The sequence below is a fragment of the Dipodomys ordii genome, unplaced genomic scaffold (genome assembly GCF_000151885.1).
Source record: "Dipodomys ordii isolate 6190 unplaced genomic scaffold, Dord_2.0 Scaffold3, whole genome shotgun sequence".
Classification (NCBI taxonomy): Eukaryota; Metazoa; Chordata; class Mammalia; order Rodentia; family Heteromyidae; genus Dipodomys; species Dipodomys ordii.
In genome coordinates, this window is record NW_012267219.1 from 31,499,219 (window position 1) to 31,524,432 (window position 25,214).

General features: G+C 42.2%; 1 protein-coding gene across 1 annotated transcript in view; it reads right to left on the reverse strand.

Moving 5' to 3' along the window:
* The window catches only part of Anks1b (ankyrin repeat and sterile alpha motif domain containing 1B), a 973,033-nt gene that overhangs the window by 6,632 nt on the left and 941,187 nt on the right, over positions 1-25,214 (reverse strand). The window contains exons 22-24 of the mRNA XM_013019014.1: positions 21,893-21,904; positions 20,767-20,853; positions 12,509-12,646 (exon numbers count right to left, since the gene is read on the reverse strand). Of these exons, the coding sequence (XP_012874468.1) occupies positions 12,509-12,646; positions 20,767-20,853; positions 21,893-21,904 (237 nt within the window). The remainder of the gene's footprint in view (positions 1-12,508; positions 12,647-20,766; positions 20,854-21,892; positions 21,905-25,214) is intronic.

The window sequence follows — 25,214 nt, forward strand, 5'->3', positions numbered from 1 at the left end:
TTTTTTCTTTTTGCTTATGTGGTGCTGGGGAATCGAACCCAGGGCCTCAGGCATGCAAGGCAAGCGCTCTACCACTGAGCCACCTTCCCAGCCCCTGGATGACTTTTCTTTAAATGTTTTTTGTGCTCATCTTTGCTCAAATAAAAATGTGAATTTCCTGCAATCCTAATTACACAATTTTCTATTTTATTTATGTTTTGATAGCAAGTGTAAATAAGTGAAAGCTTTTGAATTCAAATGGTCTTATTCATTCTTTATGGGTCACATGTGGGAACCCATGTGTCTCTTTCTTTGGCTGGGAACGGTATTCCACCAAGATCTAGGATCTGTGTGCAGGTGTTAGCGTGGCCCACCTCCATGTGCCAACAGGCTGGCCATCCATTTGGCCATGAATCTTGTTTAGATTCTTTCGTTTTTCATATTGGATGACAATTCTTACATCTGCTTTGAATTTAAAAATGCCTAGTTCTTCCTTCAACTGCAACCCCCAAGCCTCTTCTCCAAGCCCATTAAAAAGAGTTAATGTTTTATAGCCTAGCTTCCATCAAGCCCAACTGAAAGATGCTGGTATGTGGGCATGAGCCAACCTACCCTCCTAGCTGTGGATCTGAACCACAGAGTTGAGACTTCTGCACGGAAGATGAAAGGGCATCTCAGCCGCTCACGCCTGATTCTGCTTGGTGTGCACACCCGGCTCAGGTCTTGGTTTTCTGTGGACTGTAGAGCCTTCACAACACCATACAGGGGAGGAATTAGCATCCCCCTTTCAAGCCACAGTGCCACTTTCCACATGTAAGAGACTCAGCATCAGTGCCATTGACTAAGTTGGCCAAGTTCACACAATGACTTGGTGTCAAAGCCAAGATTCAAACCAGGGCTAATTTCAGACCTGGGCGGTCCTGCCATTGGTACGGATCTTCCTTTTACTGTAATTCAGATTTGTGTGGATCTACATTTTTAGACTTATCATACCTATCTCTAAAGGCTGCCTGAAATCCTGTATAGACTTACAATTATGCATTCACTTAGACATTTATCAAGAGCTTACTTTTGTTTACCCCAGGACTGACAAAATGGCTGAGCCAGTACATGAGACACAGACACAGCACAGACTGCTCATCCTCTGGTGAGTGTACACAGAGGAAGCAAGCTGAGTGGGGAGGAACACCGCAGGCAGAGGGGGCTCTCTGGGTCCAGACTGTGAAGCTGCTCTTTGCCAGTGGTCCATTCAGCTCTGACTGACAGTACTTTCCATTAGCAGTGGGAAAACAATGGCTGCAGTTCCTTGACTAGAATGGACACAGAAGGTGTTGGCTCCAAAGCATCCAAAGTGGCAACCAGGACCTGGCTGTTCTATGCCTCCAGAGCACTTCCTGAGCTCAGGAAGAGCTACAGACCTGACATATGCAAGGCAAAGGCCACATCTGTACCTGGAAGCCCAGGATGGAGGTGCACATCGGTGACAGAGACTATGGGCAGAGTGCCGAATCAGCTGCCTGGGCTAAATCCATCAGAGGCCGCCTCTCTACGGCCCCCATCACTGCCAGTGAGGAGAGGCAGTACAGTCAGTGTGGTCCAGGTGACTTTTTGGTCTCCTTCTATATTGGGAGCTCTAGAATCTTCTAATGACAGAAGCTATTGCCAGGCTTTTGCCTGGTCAACTGCAGATATAGTTGGGACATTGAAGACATGAGCTGGGGGCTGGGAAGGTGGCTTAGTGGTAGAGTGCTTGCCTATCATGCGTGAAGCCCTGGGTTCGACTACTCAGTACTACACAAATAGAAAAAGCCAGAAGTGACACTACAGCTCAAGGTAGAGTACTAGCCTTGAGCAAAAAAGCTCAGGGACAGTGCCTAGGCCCTGAGTTCAAGCGCCACGACTGCCCCCCCCCAAAAAAAAGACATGAGCTGTTTAAGAGGGGCATGCAGAGTTGGTGCTATGCTACACAGCCCAGACCATAGGACTCAACAATTTACTAGCCAGTGCTTCAAGAGGCCATGACCAAGGGACTGGATGTCATCTTAGAAAACATCACAATACTACCCTCAAACTATTCCAAATGGCTGGGCATTCTATCTATTATGAACTGACTTTTGTTACTGGTAATAAATACACCCTTTTCTAAGATCCCACCTTTGCTGGGCGAAGCTACTGCTTATCCTTTAAGAATCACCTTAGGCGGTTGAACCTCCAGGTGTCTCTGAATTCCTCTTCATGTCACCCCAGGCTAAACAGATGCCTCTTCTTGGTAGCCCACACATTTTTGGCATGTTTCCACCTACTCTATCATATAACTCCCCCCCTACCTCCCCCCCCCCAGGTGACTGACTGCCTCGAGGGCTCAAGTCTCCAAGGGCTGTGCAAGTCTAGGGCTTGATGTGTGACAGGTGGCCAGTGAGCATTCATTATATCACATGACAAAACCTGCCTGGCCCTTAACATAGGAGACCTGCACTTCAGAGACAAGGGTGAATGTGGATGGCCAGAGCCAATCCCTTTCTTCTATCTTCTCTCCTCACGGGTACATGCTGAACGAATACCAGCAACGTGGGAAGGCTCGAAGACAGAGGAAGGTATCTTTAGTTTGGGTCCAGGGTGGGATCTCCCAAGAGATGTTCTATTTCTCTTTGCTTTAGACTCTGTTCCTACTTCTTTTTTCTTTAAGAGCTACAACTTTCTGAACCTTCATCCTGAGGCTAAAATAATTGAGAATATTCTGGCTATCTTCATAGAATTCATCTCTTTAGTTCTCCTTAGAGCTAATTCTCTCATGTACCAGCCAGAAAGTAATCTGGATAACGTACAAAAAGAGAGATACTTCCAATTCTGGGTCTAAATATTTAAAGATAAATATGGGGAATGTTGTTAAGCCTGTCTAGATGAGGACTGACAACTGGCTAACATGCAAATTCCTTTTCTCTCTCTCTCTCTCTTTTTTTTTGTGCCAGCACCAGGGCTTAAACTTAGGACCTTGTGCTCCTGCTCAGCCTTTTCACTCATATCTGGCTCTTTATCATTTGAGCCACACCTCCAGTCTGGTATTTTGCTGGTTAAGAGTCTTAAGGACTTATCTACCCTAGTTGTCTTTGAACTGTGAACTGATCTCAGCCTCCCAAGTAGCTAAGATTGTAGGAATGATTGACTGGCACCTGGCTAGATTCTTTCTTTAGGGCTAATTTCAGCTATCTAATAAAAGTTATGAAATTTCTCCTACTGTCAATAATGATAGGGTGCATGTAAACAATACTGAAAATACAATGAATAAAAGACAAAAATTAAATTCATCTATAGAATTGCACTGTTGAGATAAAGCTACTGCTAACATTTTTCTTTTTTTCTTTCCTTTTTCTTTTTGGTTGGTTATGGGGCTTGAATTCAGGGCCTGGACTCTATCCCTGAGCTTTTTTTGTTCAAGGCCAGTGCTCTACCACTTTGAGCCACAGCTCCACTTCTGGTTTTCTGGTGGTTAATTGTAGGTAGGTAAGCAACTCATGGACTTTCCTGCTTGGGTTGGCTTCAAACCATGATTCTTGGATCTCAGTCTCCTGAGTAGCTAGAATTACAGGCATGAGCCACCAGTACCCAGCTACTGCAAACATTTTATTGAATTTTTTATTTGTGTACACACATATACTTTTATATACTATATGCAAATTTATATATGTGAATTTACATACAAAATTAGAATTATACTTAATGTGCAGTTTCATAAGCTGTTTTTGTTCACAGAAGGTTATATCACAGTTTTTGCCTGCCATTACATATTCTTCACAAACCATACTTTTTTTTTTCAGGGTAGGTTTACTTGTTTTATTTTTAGATTTTTAGAGTAGGTGGGGTATAGCTCAGGTTGGAGAGCACAAGGGCTTTGAGTTCAAACCCCCAGTGCCATCAGAGTGTGTGTGTGTGTGTGTGTGTGTGTGTGTAACCTTTCTTTGTACTACTGGGCATTTTGAAGCCAGGATTTCCCACATACTAGACATGCACTCTAGTACTGAGCTGTGTCCTAGCCCTGGGATGACTTTATATAAATCATACTTTTGAGGATGGTAGAGCATTCTGCTGCCTGCTAAGGTTCAGCATCATGCCTCATCCCAAGTTTCGGTTGGATCTACTTGCTAAGTCATGACTTTTTCTTAGAATGGTCCAGACTTTCCATGGAGGTTACTTGTCTTTATGGAACCTCTATCCAAAGTGGATGGCCAGTAGGCCCCTCACACCCCCCTGAGGGTCACATGTAATCAAGCTGATTGGCAAGGACCTGACAAAAAGGCAGAAAGGAGAGATTTGGAGTATTTCAACCTCTCCTTCCTCTTCAGTGAAAGTTCCTGGTGTGAGTAAGCTGCCATAAACTCTACTAATTTAGGAAGCCTGGAGAAAGGGAGCACTCAGCAAATTTAAGCCCTTAGCTTAAACCTTGTGGAAAATATTTCTCCAATGGACATGCCTATTTCCTTGATTGATTTCCAAGACCTCTCTTGGGATACCCCAAAGTGTGCTGCATTTACAGCATACAACTTAGATATATATCCTCTTGTGTCTCTTCCATCTTCTCTAGTTTATTTATAATATCTAGGAACTTTTATGTAACTATTGTCATATTACATTTTTAAAGGGAATAATGACTAGGAAAAAAAGAGTTTGCATGGGTTCAATATAAATGCATTTTTTTTCTAAGTCTTTTAAATCCATGGTCGGTTGAATTCAGGGATGCAGAGCCTGTGGATATGGAGGCTGACTGTAAACTGAAGTGACTTTTTCTTTGCTCATTGCGGATGTCTACCTAATGCCCCGAGCTCAGCATTCTGAAGTGAATTAATGAACTGTCATGCCTCCAAATTTACCACATGCTCACACCAACTGAACGTCCGGTTTCCAGCCGGAGCATCCCTCCTCTGGGAGATCTTGTCCCGCCGTGTGCTGCCATAACTCCAGGATGGCAAGGCTATGACTTTATTATAATTATTTGTTTACGATCCTGCTTTTACAACAGTACTATGAGCTCTGGGGAGCGCAGACCTTTGTCTGACTCATGGTAGACACAATAAATAAAGGAATGCTGTATTTATATGGATTTTCACTCTTTCCGCCAGCAGCAAATACGTTGTAAATAAAAGCCTAGGGCATAAATCTTCACCCAGGGTCTGATGATGAAAATAAACATCATTCTATCTCCTCTTCCTGTTCCCTCCCCATCTTCATTGGCTAAAGCACTATGTTTTAGAAAATGGGTATGTGCTACCATATTCAATCCTTATAGTATCCAAAGGTGGCTACTATTGTTATCTCTATTTTATGGATGAGGAAACTGAGGAGAGGTATCCTTGCCCAAACAATGCAGCTGGGAAGAGCCAATCTGGCATTCAAAATCATCCTGATTCTAAAGACCTCATCCGTAAGTGTGACACTTGATTTTAAAATATTTTGGAGGGTGGTGTCATGAATATACTCATCTCTCTGTGTTAGTGGATCATTATCTGTAGCAAACAAATATATCTGTGTGGAACGTGTACAGATGTCTTTTTTTTCTTTTTATCCAGTAAACAATATAGGATGAGAAGTATTTACATAACATTGACATTTTAAGTAATCTAGAAGTGATGTAAAACATACAGGTGTGTGTAGGTTTTAAGCAAACATTCCATCATTTTATATGAAAGATTAGAGCATCTGTGTTTTTTGGTATGCACAGGGTACTGGAACCAGTCCTCCTCAGATACTGATGGGTGATTATCCATATATAAGTGCGTAAAGCAATCTAACTATAAAGAAATCAGAATACTTAATTTTTTTAAACTTTACAAAAAACAGATTGTTAACTCACTGGTAATATTCAACAATAACAACAAAAAATGAGAAAAGATATCTCTACCCATTCACTTTGGACTTAATGGCTTCACTAATTCTTAGTGGAGAGAAGAATGAAATCTAGCAATGCTAATTCCCCCCCCCCCCCCCCGCAGTCTTGGGGCTTGAACTCTGGGCCTGGGCACTGTCCCTGAGCTTCTTTTGCTCAAGGCTAGCACTCTACCACTTGAGCCACAGCATCACTTCCGGCTTTTTCTGCTTATGTGGTACTGAGGAATCAAACCCAGGGCTTCATCCACTCTACTCCGAAGCGACATTCTCAGCCCTCTATTCTTTTATTAGATAGTGTTGAAGGAGTAGTATACATGCTGTAGAAGGACCACAGGCTGGAAGTGCTGTCTTCCTTTTTTTTCCTTAATTCAGTTAAGAGTCATTGCTCCATGTAATCCCTCCTGACTTGCTAAATTTCAGCTGGCTGGACAAGTTGGGGAATGGCTTCTACTCTACATGCAAGGTGGAGTAGCACCTCTGCTTATTGGTGGGAAACTAACCATATTTTTTCCGTTTATTATTATTATTATTTTTTGAGTAGTGTGAATTAAACTCAGGGCCTCCCACTTGCTAGGCAAGTGTGGTACCACTTGAGCCACACTCACTGTTCTTCAGTTAGTTTTTTGGGTAGGATCTCACAATTTCCCTAGGCTTGAATCCAAGGTGATCCTCCTACCTGTTGCCTTCTGTCTACTTTTGTCAAACAGATTGAGATCATTTTTATTTATATATAAAAAAACAAAACGAGGAAGGGAATGAAAAAGACAACCTGCTTCTACAAACAATATTTAGTTGTCAGAAGAAAACCAACACCACTACTACCTTCATAGCCAACATTTCTTTTAAACTTTATATTTCTCACAACCGCTGCAATGTAAGCCATGAATACTTTTTGTCCGCCCCCCCCTCTCCTCTCCCATTCCCCCTCCCCCTCCCCCCCCCCCAGGAACCTGAATACTTCACTGAGAGCTTAAGAAAGGGTTTAGGAATTTACAGTTCATTAACCTGATGAGAACACTAAGAAACCAATTCATAGCAGACCCAGAGTAAGGCTGGTGTAGGTGCCCCTCATCTGAGGAAGGAGTGGAAGAGAAGTCATTTTAAACATTCACATTTCCTAATGCTTCCATCCCTACTGCTGCCTTTTCTCCAAGATGCTTTGGCTTGCTCAGCATCAGTGGCTGGTGGAGTACTACTGCATGCTAGCCCAGTGGGCTGACCATGTTTTCCTGCATGCTGTCATTTTTGTCTTTCCCGTTTGGATCCTTTCATGGCCCACACTCCGTTAAGAAAGCATAGGGACACGTGCGCCCACCCCCCAGCACCACGGCGGTAACATTTTTGGCTGAGCCAGCCTCCGCCTGGCCGTGCAGTGCACACTGAGGAGGACAGAACTGGGGAGTTGTAAGTAAGAGAAAAATGAGCGTGGTTAAAAATACCAGAGGCTGCGAGCACTTTCTTTATGAAGTTCGAATTAGCAAGGAGCTACTGTAGCAGCAGAGGCATGGCTTTCAATGCTACTTAAAAGAGAAAACAGAAAGAGGAAATCTTTCAAATGCAAACCATTTCAATGACCTCTCCAGATTCTAAAGCACATCTGATGCTCCCACAGAGAACCCACCGAAATCCTTCTCATAAACCTATGTAAAAATCGTATTAAGGGAAGTAAGCCAGACACAAAGAAATATAGGTCCCATGGTTTCCCTCATTTGCAATAATTAGTATAACCTAGGATAATCTTAGCAGATGAGCAGAAAAGCTAAAAATAATGACCAGATAAGATGATGCTAAGCGAAATGAACCCCAAGATATGGACAAAAGAGGTTTTTCTTTGTTATTGTTGTTTTTAATGAACTATGTGATTTTTTTTGTTTCTATTGTATGTTCTTACCCCTCTGGTATATCTCCTGTTGTGACAGTATTTGATTTTTGGCACCTTACATCTTGTATATACATTTAGCTAATTTGGGGAGGGGAAGGGGAATAACAAAATGCTGAAACAAGGATACAGGATGACCCATTGCAACAATGATACTCATAAGACACGAGGTTGGAAATGAACTCTACAACATTGGGGGGGGGAAGGAAGGAATAGTAGGAGAAAAACAAAGGAGGGAGTAACAACGATTGGCAAGAAAGGTACTCATTACTCACATAACTGTAACCCCTCTGTACAGCATCTTTACAATAAAATGCAATTAAAAATACTTATCACTGAGAAACTTTACTACTGAGTAATCTAGAACAACTGAGTGAATACAGTACGGAAGACAAGTTTTCAGGCTGCCTTGGTTGTATGTGTGGCTCACCCTTAGCGTCTTAGGAAGATGATGACAGTCTGGGCGCCCCTCACTCTCCCAGTCCTATTTGGACAGAATCTCCTGACTTCCATTTAAGGAAGGAGTGCGGGAGTGGAAGCTGAATCTACTCTTACCGTTGGTAACTTCTGGTCTGGTAATAACATATTTTTCTTTACCATCATCCCCACTGCTTCCTCTTCTCCCAAGACACCACTGGAGCTTGGAAACCTTTTGTCCTACAGGCTTACCTAGTGAGTGATGTGAATTGAAATTAGCTATGACCATAGTGCGGCCACAGATTCTAGAATTGCAAGGTAGCCTTGATTCACCTGTAGGAACAGACTGGATTCTGTTTTTGCCATTCCCAATTCTGTTTCACTTTAGAATTATTTTCATCCTCCTGTCATCTAAAACTGAAATTATCATAAGTTGAACTTATTGTAGATTCTAAAGTAATGGAAACGGGTATAGGAATTATCCGGTGTAATATTTTGCCAATTGTGTTCTGCAGAAGGCCAACCTTGCAAAAAGTGCTCTGAAAAAGGCTCCTGGGGCCAGGTAAACGTGGAGACAGCACTCTCCAATGCCTTCCTTGCATCTGTGCATGTTCAAGGCGTCAGTGTGCACTGTACATAAAACGATGTTAAAACTCATTCTAGCTTTGTGGTTCTTCCTAGATCACAGAATTTCCACAGGAAAACGCTAAGTTTCCAATCTAACTGTCCATAACCTTAAAGCTTGCTGGACACTGAATGCTCTTGGTGGGAACACATGAAAACACACCACATGACGGCAGTACTTAAAAACACAGGTCACTGAGCGCCAGAGGCTCACGCCTGAAATCCTAGCTACTCAGGAGGCTGAGATCTCAGGATCGTGGCTTGAAGCCAGCCTGAGCAGGAAAGTCTGTGAGATCTTTAACTCCAATTAACCACCAAAAAGCCAAAAGCAGAGGTGTGGCTCAAGTGGTAGAATGCTAGCCTTGGGTTAAAAAAGCTCAGGGACAGTGTCCAGGCCCTGAGTTCCAGCCCCAGGACTGGCAACATACAAACAAAACCCGACAAATGAAAATCACACAGATGATAAAAGGTTTACAGGACTGAAGAAGCAATAAGCTTGCAATTAGAAATGTATTCATACTCATCTCTATCAGCTCAAAGGTCCCTCCCTTCCTCCTTCCATCCTTCCCTTCCTCCATCCTTCCAAAATATTTCCTTTTTTGTGTCCCAGGAGACTGACATTCATCAAAAGAAGTTTAAGGCTTTAAGATTGGACTGAAATATTGAACTGCCCTATATATACATATAAAATCCCTGTTCAAAGAGTTTTTAAAAAATATTTTTTTAAGTACAAGGAAAGCTTGTTGCATTCGGAATTGCTCAAAGGCCCAGGTCAAGCCTGGTGGCCTTTGTTGCTATTTTTGAAGTTAGACAAACGGTGTTCACCTAGAGAGGATTAAAATGGCAGATTTGTGTAAGACGAAAATCCTTCAGAGCAGATATGAGAATGCTCAACTGGAGTGTCTACATTAAATCAAACATCTGGATGAAAAGATAAAAGCTGAAGCAAGTCTCCACGTTTCCACATGTATCAGGGACACCTATGCTGATTGTAAGATAAACAGTTTGAGTTACTATTCCCCCTGCATCTTTCTTTCTTTGCTCTTCTCCCTTCTTTCATTAGACCAATAGGGCAGATGGCTACACTTTTACCTTGAATACAGAATAATACTTTGGATACGTTCATGAAAGCAAATGATGTATTACCTTAAAAACCAATTGTATGCAAAGAAATGCTGTGTTGTGCAAGGAAATGCTGGGGATCATCCTGAAAAGCACTGGAATACTAATGGTGATGATGGTGAAAACACTGCTGAGAGGCAGCAGGGTCTGAAGAATCAGTGCTTTCTTGCTATTGTTTCTCTTTTAATTAACAAGCAGCAAGGCTTGCTCCTGTAAGCCAATTTCCTGCTTTAGCCTCTTGAATGCTGCGATTATAGGCATGTTGTCACTATGCCTCATATTTTTTTTCTTTCTAATCCTGGGGCTTGAACTCAGGGCCTGGGGAAGACTAGTACACTACCACTTGAGCTCCACTTTCAGCTGGCCCAGGCTGGCTTCAAACTATGATCCTTAGATCTCAGCCTCCTCAGTAGCTAAGATTATAGGTGTGAGCCACCAGTGTCATGCCCAGCAGCCTACTTTACTCTTATTTAGTACTTTCACTTGAAGGTTTTACAATAGCATCGGGGAAACTCTACATGATAAATATACTTCTGGCAAGCCTATCTTTTTCTTTAGTAATAAAAGGGACAGGCTGCCAGTTGATGTCAGTCGGCAAGGAGAAGAGAGAAGGAGAAGGGACTCTTATTATTTACTAGGTTCTCCAAGCATGTTCTTTCATTTCAATCCTGGTAAAAACCTGTGGGGGGCACAAATCTTATCTTTGTTTTATAGGTAAGAAAACTTGATTCAGAAAAAGTCTTCAAATTTGCTCCCATCTGGGAGTGAGGCGGCAGCTAATCTAGAATGTGAATGTGGACTGTATGTTCTATGACACCAACCCCGTGACCCAAAATACATGTGGATAGAATGAAATTTGTTTAAGAAACATTTACAAGAATGGCAGATTCTGTGCCAGGTGTCAGAATTCTAATGCGTCTCACAAACCCTAAATGAAATGACTTTAATCAACACTTCAATCTGGTACAAATAACCACATCCAGAAGTATTCAGAGCAGCCTTGGAGGCTCTGCTTTGCCATCCTTACTGTTACCACCTACTGCTTTTACATTATTTTCCTCATGCTTCCAAAAATAGAAGGAATATTTCTAACGGCCCATGAGCATTCTTTCTCGTTTCCAATCACTAGAAACCTAAAGCGCTGATCAATGTGCAGCAGGATAAAAAGGTTATAAGGTGAATGTGAGCGACAGACCTCAGGATGGTGTAAATTTGGAAGGCGCTGGCTTTGGTCCATGGTGTATATGTCAGAACCAGAAGAGATTGCTCCAAATGGCCTTTTATTCCTAACACTGAACTGTAGGCCGACTCCTAAAATATATATGACTGTTACTTCTCTCTAATTCTCTAAATCTGTGCTTCACACCCTGGGATCAGAGCAGAATGACCAAGTTAATGTGGCATTTTCTGATTCTTCTGATTATACGTTATTTCACACACAGTCATATCTGTTTTGTTTGGTCCACCTGTATAATGCCGGGTATTCTATATTAGAAACATCATCAGGCAATTTGTGCTATCTTGAGGGCATATGATACCTAAAGGAACATTTGTTGTTTTCTTGAACTGTTTTCATTTGCTAAATTTGTAACATATAAATTAGTGTTTAGGCTTAATGACAAGTATAGAATCAGTGGTGTAATATCACAAGGAAGTCTTAAGACTCACTTGTGAATGAGCATATGGGCCAGGGCTTGGAGCTCTCAATTATTATTTTTTTAAGTGTCTAATTTGATGGCTATGCAAAACAGAAAACTGTAAATATTGTGGCGGCAAACCCATCTATTATGCCTGGACTTAGAAATGGCTGCTAAACAACTGACAGGTATATTAAGGAAATAAGGAGGCTAGAGGCTCTTCACTGTACTTGGGTACCAGAGGCAGAAAGAAATTTCTCAAGTTGAAAAGTGAAGCTGGTAGTTGAGTGCAGACAGCTGAGATACAAAGATAGGAGTATAGCGCTGAGTTGACAGCTGAGATACCAAGATAGGAGTACAGTGCTGAGTTGAATGGAGAAGTATAATATGGGGGTGGGGCTGAAGAAATGCTGAGCCTGCATAAATTATGAAAAAGCCAAAAGTTGAGGATGCCAAAGTACTTTATACTTGGTGTTATGGGTTAAATTGTGACCCACGCCCCACTTCTCACCATTAGGTTGAAATTCTAACCCCTGATATCTCAGGATGTGCTGGTATTTGAAGACAGGGCCTTTAAAGAGATCACCGAGTTAAAAGGAACTCACTAGGGACATCTGACTGATGTCCTTGCAAGACAAGAAACTCTGGACATAAACATTCATGGACAACGGAATGGCCATGTGAGGACCAGAGAGGAAGGTAGCCTTCTTTTCAGCACTCTCACAACAAACCAACCTGCCAGTTCCTTGATCTTGGACTTCTGGCCTCCAGAAATGTGATCAAATGAATTCTGTTGTTTTAACTACTCAGGATGTGGTATGTTGTTATGGCCACATGAACCAACCAATTTGCTTGCTCTACCTTAATCCACAGCAAACAAGCCAAGATGACAGGTGAATTACAAGTTGGGCCTTCAATAAAATCCAGGCATACTTTGGGAAATAATCTGTCCAAAGAAGGTGAGACTCACCACATCGAAGGCAGTAAACACGTGACAGTAGTGGTGATTGGACTTCAAATCTTTTGTGATATAAGCAAACGTTGAGAGGTCTTCGGGGTCTTGGGCAGCACAGGAAATATTACGAATTTCATGCTCAGCAATTATGTTCTGGGGGAAGAAATAAGACATAAATAACCATTGCTTTCCTAGGCAAAACAGCACATTTTAGGACCAAGGCAAGTAACCTGGGGAGCAGGTGCTTTCTTTTCTAGAATGTTCTAGACTAGCAACATTCAAAGTGATTCAGCACACTATCTGTGGGCAAAATGTACTCTGGGTCTGGAAGAGATGTTTTCATTTAATGAAAAACAACTTAAAATAGTCATATCCTGGAGCGGCGGCTCCCACCAGGTGCTGTGCACGGAAGCAGGCACTGCAGACGCGTCTGAGAAAAGCTGGGTGGCAGACGCTTTTGCAAGAGGCTGTAATTACGCAGCATTTCACCATTTCCACTCCCCACGTCCAGCTGTTGATATGCAGCCCTGCCTCCTGCTACTTCTGCCCAGGGAGGATCATTTGTCACTCAACAGTGACCCAAGTAGGTGTCCAATTCCCTTGCCATTATGCTTTCCCTGTTCTTTTTCCTTTTTTTTTGAGGTGCTGAGAATGGAAACCAGGGGCTCATTTATGCCAGGGAACATGCGCCCCATCATGGAACCACACCTCCAACCTCTGCCCTCTTCTTGTGACCCACCCTGTCCCCCAGATCCAAGGCAGACACAGCCTCAGGTGGTCTCTCTCTCTTCAGAATTCTGTGCCAACTAAGACACAGGGTCAGGACCAGGGGCACCATATTGCAATATTCGGGACTTGGCTGTATGATCATCTCTCCTTCCCTCATCCCTCGGTGTGTATGATGGGATGTGGTTTGCTGTTACTGCCTTCATCTTACAGGTGAGAAGATAAGCCTTGCTTGCAGTGACTTTTGCAGGTCAAGTGTGCAGCTAGGGCTGAAGTCTGAGATCATCTGCAGAAATCAGGCTCTTTCAAAAGTACTTTAATGCTGTTCGTCAATTCTACTCTCCCTTTCTAGTCTAAAAGAATCTCATTTTTCCTTTCTAGCGTTTCTTCGTGCCCTCCCCTCATCCCATCCCTGCCTGCTTGAGAGTACTGCTGGGAAGAATGGTTTAGTACCATTGTCCTGAAATACAAAATAACCACAGAGCATTATTTTTCCTGCAAAACCTGCTAGAAACATTTTTTTGTCTGTCAGTTGTGGGGCTTGAACTCTGAGCCTGGGTCCTATCCCTCAGCTCTTCAGCTCAAGGTGAGCACTCTACCACTTGAGCCACAGCACTACTTATGGTTTTCTGATGGTTTATTGGAGATAAGAGTCTCATGAACTTTCCTTGCTTGCGTTGGCTTTGAGCCATGATCCTCAGATCTCAGCCTCCTGAGTAGCTAGGATTATAGGCATGAGCCACTGGTGCCCATCTAGAAACTTTTTTTTTTTAAGAAATTAATTAATGGGCTGGGAATGTGGCTCAGTGGTGGAGTGTTTGCCTACCATGCATGAAGCCCAGGGTTCAATTCCTCAGTACCACATAAGCACAAAAAGCTGGAAGTGGTGCTGTGGCTTAAGTAGTAGAGTGCTAGCCTTGAGCAAAAGAAGCTTAGGAACAGTGCCCAGGCCTTGAGTTCAAGCTCAGGACTGGCAAAAAAAGAGAACTTAATTAATGTACATTGTAAAGGTGATGTACAGAGGGGTTACAGTTACATAAGTCAAGTAATGAGTGCATTTCTTTTTGAACAGTGTCACCCCCCACATCTTCCCTCCTGGCCCCCATTCCCTACCAGTTGTATAGCTCATTCTCAACATAGTGTCTAGTGAGTGTCACTGCTGAATTAGTTCACCCTTTGTCCCACCATTTCTGTGCTCCCCTTCACCCTTCCCCAAACAGGTAAACTTACATACAAGACCAAAGGTACAGAAATCAAAAAAGTGACAAAGGAGGGAACCCCCCCCCACAAAAAAAAACAAAAATGAAAACAAAAGGCAAAGTAACAAAAAAACTCTTGTTACCAATTCTTGGGAGTTCACTTCAATAAACATCATTTTATTTGATCATATGCACAAAGCTATTGAGCCTTTGTGATCCTCTCCTAAGAATATCCTTCTTTGGTCTCACCGTGTGAATGCTGAGAGTCCTTTTTAATTTACCTTGTCTGGGTGTAATTTTTTGTCTTTTACCATCCATTACTTGTAGATTTATAGGCACATTCTAATTTCTACAAATGAGGGAAACTATGCAACCTATGTTTCTTTGGGTCTGCCTTACTTTGCTTAATATAATTTTAGAAACGTTTTGATACTTAGTTTTATATATATATATATATATGTATATATATATACATATACACACACACACACACACACACACATATACATGTTATATTTTTTTTTTTGTCAGTTGTGGGGCTTGAACTCTGGGCCTGAACGCTGTCCCTGTACTCTTCAGCTCAAGGCAAGTGCTCTACCACTTGAGCCATAGCACCACTTCCGGTTTTCTAGTGTTTACTAGAGATAAGAGTCTCATGGACTTTTCTGTCCAGGCTGACTTTGAACTGTGATCCTCAGATCTCAGTCTCCTGAGTAGCTAGGATTACAGGCGTGAGCCACTGGCACCCGGCTCATAATTATATTTAAAAAGAAAAAAGTTCAATAAGAGTGCAATCATTTTTTATCTTATACTAGCCTACTTACGGTTTTTTTTGCAGCTGTCATAGATCTAAACCCCTCAATGTTTTTGTTACCTAATTACTTTTAACTGCAAGTCTTAAAGAACCTGTTGGCAATAAAGTGTGCCATGTCTACCCATCAATGCCTAAAAATGCTTACAAAATGTCTTTCCCTACCAGCAACCCCCAGCAAGCACTTCACATCTTTTACTCTACAGAGTTGTGTATTTGTGAAGCAATTACAGAATTAACGCATAAAAGAAAATTAAGTTAAGACATTCTTCACTGTGGCCTTGTACGCTGACATTACATGCAGCCACTCTGTCAAAAATAACTCAAACTGAAATTGGAATTTCACAAACAAGTAACATTCTTCTACTGCAAGACAATTTCAAAATAAAGGTCACGGTCCTATTCTGGCATTTGGGCAGCATGTCCTCAAGTAGGAAGCTAAAATAGGAAATTGTGCATCTTTAAAAGGAATTTTAGGCTTTGAGTAGATCTTTAAAGGTGCAATGCCCACAGGTGTGGGAGAGTTGCCATCATTGGGTGGGGGCTGCTAAGACCCTGGGAAGTGTGGGTGGAGTTGGTCTCATCTATTGAAGATCGATGTCATAGGTAAGGGTAAGGAGCACTGCCTCCAACTTTACTAAACTGGCACTTTGAATTTTGTGGATCCTTTGTCTGCATAGGGTGGATCAACTTCTTGGGGGAATGGTTAGGGTGACACATGCTGATGATCTGAATGTGCATTTCATTCCTGGACGGTGCCAGTTCACCTGACACTACTCTTCATGAATGCACTGGTGTGTGGCGGTATCCTGGCTTTAAGCCAAAAAGGTAAAAGTCTTTGAAGTTTTCCTTTATTTCCTCGTCTTCTCCAGAACTTTCTGGAGACCCTTTACTCTTTCTGGAGACTCCTTTACTCTTAGGAGCCCAGGCTGTTTTTTTTAAATTAATTAATAAACTAATTAATTGTTTTACGGTGCTTTGGATTTAACCTGGGACCTCATGTATGTAAGGCAAGTCTGATCTTTAGCATTCTACCACCAAGCTGTGCCCTCAGCTACAGGGCTGGCTTTTAATAGCGCACTGAAGCTTGTCTTCTGTGATTCTCCAGAATTTAAAAACCAGCCTCCTGCAGAGATGGTTATTCCTATTCTTCTCACTGTCTAAGCTAGGAGAAAAGCTGGCTAATAAAAGCTGTATTCAGGAAGGAGAGAATTTAAACCAATGCTAGAATGTGTGCTCTATCATGTGGGACCTCACTGTGGAAACACTCACTTGCCTTGTCTTGTCTACCAGTGTGGGATGGTGAAGCCAGTTCTCTACCTCTTATACAGCTCCAAGGCCAAGGTCTCTGCAGCTGCACCTGGAGGAGGGCTGGCTGGCTTCCTCCTTGGTGAAGAATCCAGGAGGATAGCATTCTTCCCTCTCCAGCCAACCATCAACTCAAGGCTCCTCCATAAATTAAAAGGTGCCACCATGTGAGTTACAAGTTGCCTCTCGGTTTAAAATTAAGACTCTTTGTATGTTATTAACCTTTCATTCTCAGCATGTTCTAGGGAGAAAGCAACTTTACAAAGGCACAAAAGAAGGATTGGGGAGAGGCTCAGTTTGGCATCTTGGTACCTTTCAACAGGGAGGGATTTTTGCCTGACTGCTACCCTTCATGTTGAGAAACAGCTAAGAAGGTAGCCTGGCAGGGGCAAGAAAGCATTGTATGATCTGGCCAATGAATATGATGGTTCTAAGAAGGAAAGAGATTACATAGTAACAAAGCCTAGAAACTTGCCCTTCACTGAAAATTTCCATCTGTGCACCACCATTTAGGGCATTTCTCAAGACTTCCCTCCCCAGGCCAGGCTTCTCCTCAGGGAGAGATTGCATCCATCCCTCCAGAGAGAGTCCCAGAGCCAGGGCAGGAGCCCTGGATGAGGGCTAACTGGAGATGGAGGAATGGAGCATACTAATAAACTCCATTACTGCTTCCTGATTTTACTTTGGATTTCCCTCAGTGGGCAGTGCTCTCTTGGTGGGCCACTTTGGGCTGAAGACCACAGCACATATACCGAAATTGGTCTTTACTACCTCAGAACTGCTTAGAGAAAACAGTGGGCATTTGTTTCAGTTAATGTTCTGAATTATTTGATGCCTAGAAAACAGCATAAGCTATGTTTGAAGCCGGCATTTGAAAACAACAACAAAAACTCAACATCCCTCACTCCCCACGCCCCCCACAAAAATACCCAACAAAACAAAACCAACCAGACCCTGGGCTGCACTGTTCCTAATTTAGCCAGCTGGAAGGCTGAGAAGGTCAGTACAAGGAGGCACAGTCATTACTAGATGTGGGAACTAGGTCACCTTTGGGAGACCCTGTAGATCTGAAGCAAGGTCTGTCACCACACTGTCATGGCCCTCCAGGCTAAATCCATACCTCTGGCCAAAAGATCGAGAGAAATCCGATGTGATTCCTCTAAAACATTTTCAGACTAAATCTAAGCCAAACTCCATTTTAAATTCAAGATTGTTTTCTGCTTCTTCCTTTTTAAATCAGGGTTAGTGATTCGTTTCCTAAGTTGCTAGGCAGTACATTTATGTGTTTCTAACAAGACCCTAACCCTTCCCCATGAGCTCAGCCAGACCTATTTATTTATGAGAATGAAAGGGAAGAAATGCTTCGCTGGAGAGTGCATCTTTCTCACAGTGTAATGGGGGCTAATAGGAAGGGAAGAGTAATTAACACATAATTAATTATCCCTTGTACTTTAATTGGTGGAAGGTAGCTGTGCAGCAATAGGGAAAGCATGAGGTTCAGGAGTGGGGAAATCAAGTTTTAGTCCTTCTCCATGACCAGCAGGCGGTGTGTCCGTAGGCAGCACTCAGTCAAGGGACGTCTGAGGCCGTATGTCCTGCATGCAGATTAGACAGTTACCTTCATTTTTTCCAGGGGAGGTTGAGGGAACACATGTTAGGAGAACAGTGTTGGAGAATAAACACTGACTATCAATAGGAAGGTGTCTGTTTGGTTGTACCTTAGTACGGGATTAGTGGCCACTGGTACACGAAGTGGCAATAATACCTTTAAATTCATGTCTACTTCACAAATCCAGACAAATTCAAATTCACAAATCCAAATTCAGACCAAAGTGGCCCAGCAAGACAGCACTGCCCAACAGGGGAAATTTTCCAAAGGCAAAACCAGGAAGCAGCAGTGGAGTCTATCAGTCTGCCCCCTCCCTGCAGATTCTTCACACCTCCTCAAGCCAGTTCCTCAGCTCTGGCTGGTTCTCAGGTTTCTCAACCTTCGACAGTTCAATCCCACCCATGCAACACCAATCACTTTTTTTTTTAGCCTTCTAAATACAATCTTTTTTCTTTGACTTTCCAAACAGTAGCTACCAGGCTTTTGCCCAAGGCATCTAATCTCTCTCTTCAGTGTCCTACTGGGGAAGATTGCTGACATAGCTAGTCCAAGTGAGTGTCTCTTAGGTCCTGAAAGAGCCAACTATGTTGCTGTGTAGTCACTGACAGTATGGCGCTGCTTGCAACCATCCTATGCTATGCACTTTGCTTTTGCTCTAGATCCTGGAACTATGTTGAGACTATACTGCATGATCAGAAAAAGATGCTGGTTTGCTTTACTTGGTACCTTTAGCTATATGAAATTCACCAGGTATCCGTGGCTCACATATGCAACCTTCAGCTACTCCAGAGGCTGAGAACTGAGGACTGTGGTTCGAAGCTACTGGGGAAACAAAGTCTTCTGTCGATATTATTGTGCTGATACTTCCTAAGAATATGACTGGTGAGCAGCAGAGGTCTATGGATAGTCATCTTACCACTGGTGAATTGAATCAGAAATACTCCTAGAGATACAGGAGAATGGAAATCTAATCTTCGTGTGTCGACACCATGCTCTGATGGTGCAGGTGGGAGAGAGAGGATTTACTGATGCATCTGCCCCCAGTCATACAACTACTGTATGATGAAAATGGCCCTGAAGGTTTTGGAACTATCCCAGTACAAATACCCCTTGTTCAGAAATAATTAGAGTCCAACTCCAGACAGTGTCAAACTCATCCCCTGAAAATAGGTTGCTTGTCAAGTTTTTCAAATGCAAATAGGATAGAAAAAGTTGCTCTACATTAGGAGACAAAAATTCAACTGTCAGACCTTTGGTTACATTTAGATACAACAGATACCAATGAATGCTTCATTAAGTTTTAGAACTTTTTAAACAACTGACTATAATTTAAGGATAAGGTGATTTTATGTACCAGGACTACAGTTGTCTACAAGAAACAGAAAAACAACTCAATTGAAATTGTTCTAATGGGAGTCTCTGCAATTGCAATCTGACAAAACTAAGAATCAACAACACAGCGCAGCTCAAGTCACCACTGCATATAAGGCATCTAGCCTGAATATCCTGTGGCTATTGTCAACTGTATCTAATGCCATGCTAGAAGCTTTCTGCCTACGTTTCAGAATTTTTTCTAAAACTGGGAGATTGTTTTCCAAAGAAGATTTGGGGAGCTGTGGCTTACCTTGCTAAAGATGCAATGATTTTTCAGAAATCCAATTAAAAAAACTTCTAATTGGTTGTCTCAGATGTCCAGGTTTATTACAGACACCAAAGAGTCACTGTGCATGTGACTTTCTCTGATATTTACATCTAGTTGCTTTGGCCCTAACTTACTGCTGATTAGCTTCACCATTCCTTTATGACTTTCCTCCAAAATGGAGTTGGAGAGGGAGTTTACGTGGGAGCTCACAAAAGGCAGTATAGAAAACAAATGCCATTCACGATTGGCAAGCAACTCATTTCTCTTTTAGCTGAAAGGATTAGGGAAATAAAACACACAGTCCTTTAAGAGCTCTGTGAGGAAGAGCAGTTAACTTGGAGTTTATGGATGGTGACGGTGGTTATACTCAAGCTTTCTAGTGAGGATTTTTGTGGTCTTGACAAAACTCAACCCAGTTTCCCACATTTGACCTCAGAGCTGTGACCAGTTCACATGGTGAGCATGACACGTAGGGCCTGAGCTGCTTTTCTGATTGTGATCCCCAAGAAAATCAACAGCTGAAGCTCTCTTAACATCTCGGTAGTTGGGAATTATGGCAGTCACAGAATAAGGAAAGTCAGAAGCTCTGCTCCTCAGGTCAGGTGTTCTTCACAGGTACTAAAGGAATGAAAGGTACCCGGATCTCTAGAGGTATGCAAAGGCAAATGTTCTAGTTCTTCATCTAGCGTCTAACTTCTGTAACTGATTTTTTTTTTTTACTGCTTTAATGTTCTTTAGATCCAAGAGAACCTGCCAGATAAGTAGGTGGAGTCTTTTAGAGAATCATCATGAAAAAGAGCAAAATATGTACAGCAATTCTAGTTCCACAGTCTCTCTCTCTCTCTCTCTCTCTCTCTCTCTCTCTCTCTCTCCTTCTCTCTCTCCATTACAGAGAGTGATTAAAATGGGAATACTAAGATTTTTAGATCACACACTCAGGATGGTATGTGGTGTTTAAACTAGAGCTGTGACACCTACCTTATTTGTTGCATCAATAAACTTGACTCCTTTATATGAGACTGAAAGAATAATAGTAGGGACCTTCTTCATTTGCTCTGTAGACTTCTGAAATTAAAATTAGAAAGCTGTTAGAGCAGGATGTGTTGCATGGCAACTAAAGCACATAATCTTTCTTCTTGAAAGATAAAAATGAACACAAGCTAACACACACACACACAAAGCTCAAATACTCTAATTTAAGTGCTTGTCTCTCTTGGGATTAGCTATGTTTTGGACTTTTAAAGTCCATGTCTTATACTTGAGGATTAAGCAGTGTGGTCATTGGCCAGCTGCTTCCTGTGGGTGGAAAAGCGTCCTTTTCTCAGACATAGGAGAGACAATGATTCTGTATTCATTCTTCTGACACGGGTCGAGCACATTATATTTAACTCCATTGGTGTACTGTACATGATCAAAATATGTGCCAAGCGGCCCCTTTCCCCCCAGTCACCCTTATTCTTCAAGGCACAGGAGCTGTTTAGATAGGGGCTTAAAATAGGGATTTAAAACAAATCCTTAAAAAATTATTTTTTCAGTACTGGGGATTGAACTCAGGCTGTTGCCCGAGTTTCTTTCTGGTTAATTGGAAATGGAGTTTCCAATGACTTTTCTGCTTATGCTGCCCTCACATTTTGATCCTCTGGATCTCAGATACTTGAGTAGCTAGGATTATAGGCATGAGCTACTGGCGCCCAGCTTGTGAGTTTTTCACAAAGCTGCTCAAATCCTGGAAGCTGATAGCAAATTTATAGCAGACTCACATATGACTGCATAGTTCATAATACTGTCCCACACCAGCTAACCCCTCCAGGAGCCATCTGTACCATGAGCCACAGCAACACAGTCCAGGTAACCTACTTTATCAGGCAGAGCTGCTATATTCCCTTAGGCTAAGTGCTTACGATAGATGTTCATGCCAGTTTAACGTGCTTAGGGTTTGTAGCTACTTCAGTTTTATGCAGCTGCAAAGAAGTTTCTCTGTAAATTGAGTCTGTGCCCTTTTTGTTTATTTTCATCATTCATCATCAGTGACCAACAGTCTGTTTATTTCATTTTCCTCCATGGGTATTCTTAATAATCACATTAGATACCAAGAAGAACTTACCTGACAGTTAGCCTGATGGATTTTTCCAAACAAGACAGGTGAGAACACAATAGGAGAGAAAACATAAAAAGGTGAGCTAGAGGAAACCATTTCAATAATTCACCAACAGCACAAATTCATTAAAAACTAAAGATGTCACAAAGAGAATAGGCTCTGCAGATAGATGCAGATACAGTGAAACTGTTATTTTAGAAACTGCTGCAGGCTTTCCCAGATTGCCTCTTTCCTTTTCATTCTGTTTACTGCATTGCACAGTCTCAGGACTGACACACAAGAATTCTGCTTTAAGCTTTTTGCATCCAGCTGTCTTATGTGTATTAGAGGAATCAGGAAAAAGAACTTTCTTATCTCTCCATTTATATTATCCAACGTTTCACTTTTAATTCTGAAATGTGCCAGGATTAGATAAAGTATTTAACTGGTGAGTGAATCACACTGAACTCAATAATGACAATTCTATTAGAATCTTTCGCTTGACCTCCCTAGGAAAGGTATTTCGCATTGTTCTGATCATTTTTATACCAGCATCTTTTTGAGAGCTCTCATACCTGTCCTGGAAACAAAGGGATTTACTAAGAGCAGTATTTGATATTTATTGTGCCACACAGTATGGGAACAAGAAGCTCTCTTGAAATGTTTTTAAACTAGTTTCAAAATTACCTAGACTCGCCAATTTTCTTTTGCAGTTGCTGAAGAGAGATATTATGAAAATGGAATCAAGATTACATACTTTGATATCCTTAATGATTCTCTTAATGACTACTTATAAGTGTGCAAGACAAATCAAAGGCAAAGCTAGAAGAAATAACACACAGTATCCAAGTTTTAAGGCAAAGCAGTGGCTGAATTCTATAAGGACAATATTGTCCGTGGAAGCAGAGACAATAGTCTGGTCCACTGAATTATGTGTGAAGAACTCTTTGTAAAGCATAACAATGGGTTTTAACAAATCACCTTGCTCATATCTTGCCACATGAATACTCTCTCATGGAGAGGTCTTTCAATAACATGAAACAATACACAGCTAACATCAAAAGGAAAATATCAATATTTTATTTAGTATTAAGAAAGATCCCATTTGTTGTTGGTTCAGCAATTGAGTGGATATTTTGGGTTGCTTACTGTACTCACTGGAAAAGCTGAGTCCATTTTAAGGATGCCATATTGTGTGCAAGTGTCACTGCTGGCAATGAGTGAGAGTTGTGTTGAGGCCGATGAACCTGCCACTTGGTTCAGGAGGAGAGGAGGGCTGGGGCACTGTGAGCCCAGGGCAGTGAGGGGAGAAGAAGAATGGACACATTAACGCCATTCTTGGCTGGTGGAGCATGAAGAACGGCCATGATGTAACAACAGGAATATGAAGAGAATGCTTCTGGAGCAATAAGCAGGAAAGGTGGCACCTTGCCTAAGAAGACTGGGCAAGTCTTCATTCATTCATTTAACCAATCAATATTGACTGCTTAGGGTGCTGAATATGAATTTTCCAAGTGGTAAGAGAGGGGAAAAAAGGGCATTTAGCGGCAGACCCCTCACCACGTTCCAGCATGTTATAAGTGAGAAATACTGTGAAGGGTGGAGGTAACTGGTGGGGAAGGAGCGTGACATAGTATGTTTGGAGTTGTCACTGCCTCTGTCAAAATGGGACCCACTGGATGCTTAATTAGGGAGTGATGCAGCAAAAAGATAGTTCTGGTGGTTGGATGAAGGATGGAAGCTAGACAGATGCAGGGAGGCAGGAAGCTGTTTCCAGAAAGAACCTAAGCTGCATTGACACAGAGGTGATGGAGAGCACAGGGAAGAGGCTCCATACTGATGAGGATCTGTTGATTAACCCACTAGGAAGACGAGGAAGCCATTAGTCGAGATAGGAATACTGAAGGAATCATGCTTTTGAACAGAGATAATAGAGGTACTTTTGCAGATGATGAGGGCGATAACCAGGCAAATCAGACATGAGGAGCAGATCTGGAAATCCATCTGCCTAAAGAGATAGGTGAGGAGATGGAAACAGGCAAAATGGCTTAAGAAAAAACAAGGCTAGAACTAAGAATCACATCTCAGCAGAAGGTTCTTCTTTCTTTCCTTCCTTCCTTTCTTTTCCTTCCTTCCTTTCTTTCTTCCTTCCTTCCTTCCTTTTCTTTTCTTTCACATTGTCTCATGTAGAAGAACTGTATTTTTCTTTAAAAGTTGTATTTACTGTTATTATAAAGGTGATAAGTATATTGCTTTTTGGACAGTGTCACCTACTTCCCTCGTTCTTTCCCAGCTTTTCCCTTTCGTATAGTTCATTTTCAACACAGCGTTTAGTGAGTACCACTGCTGTATTTGTTCACCCTTTGTCCCTCCATTTCTGTGCCTCCCCTTACATTCCCAAAGGCAGATAAACAAGATCAAAAGAAAAAATGAAATGGCAACAAAGAAAACATCTCTGTTTCCATTTCCTGGAGTTCATTTCAATGAATATATTGTGTGATCAGATGCACATGGGCATTGTGCTTTGTGTTCATCTCCTGAAGATGGTTCTCCTTTGGTCTCACTGTGTGTGAATGCCTAGAGGAAGCTTTTTTTTTTTTAATTGTGAAAATACCGTACAGAGGGGTTACAATTACATGGGCAAGGTAATGAGTACATTTCTTATCAAGCATTGTTGCCTCCTCCTTTGTTTCCCCTTCCCATCCCTTCCCATCTCCCCCGCCCCGACCCCAGCAACCTCCCCCCCACCCTCCCGCCACCCTGGCCAAAGTTGTAAAGTTCATTTTTCAACATAATGTCTTGTACATCTCATTGTTGCAATGGGAAGCTTAATTTTTTTAGAGCCAGTGAAGGAACCTTTCAAAATGGGGTTGGAAGATGGCCACAGACAACACTACAGAAACCAAAGAAGGATGGCTTAGAGGGTGCCCAATGTTCTAAGGTCTAAAAATGGTGCCTAGTACAGTGGCTGTCACACATAAATTGCTAATTTTTGGGTGGCTTGCTGGATGAATCCCTGGCTTTAGTAGCAAGGAAGATTTGTGTTGGTCGTGTGGCTTGAATTCAGGGTCTGGGTATTGTCCCTGAGCCTCTTTTCCTTAAGGATAGCACTCTACCACTTGAGCCACAGCTCCACTTCTGGCTTTTATTTTTTGGTAGTTCACTGGAGATAAGAGTCTTACAGCCGGGTGCTGGTGGATCACGCCTGTAATCCTAGCTACTGAAGAGGCTGAGATCTAAGGATCATGGTTCAAAGCCAGCCCGGGAAGAAAAGTCCGTGAGACTCTTATCTCCAATTAACCACTAGAAAACCAGAAGTGGTGATGTGGCTCAAGCGGTAGAGTGCTCG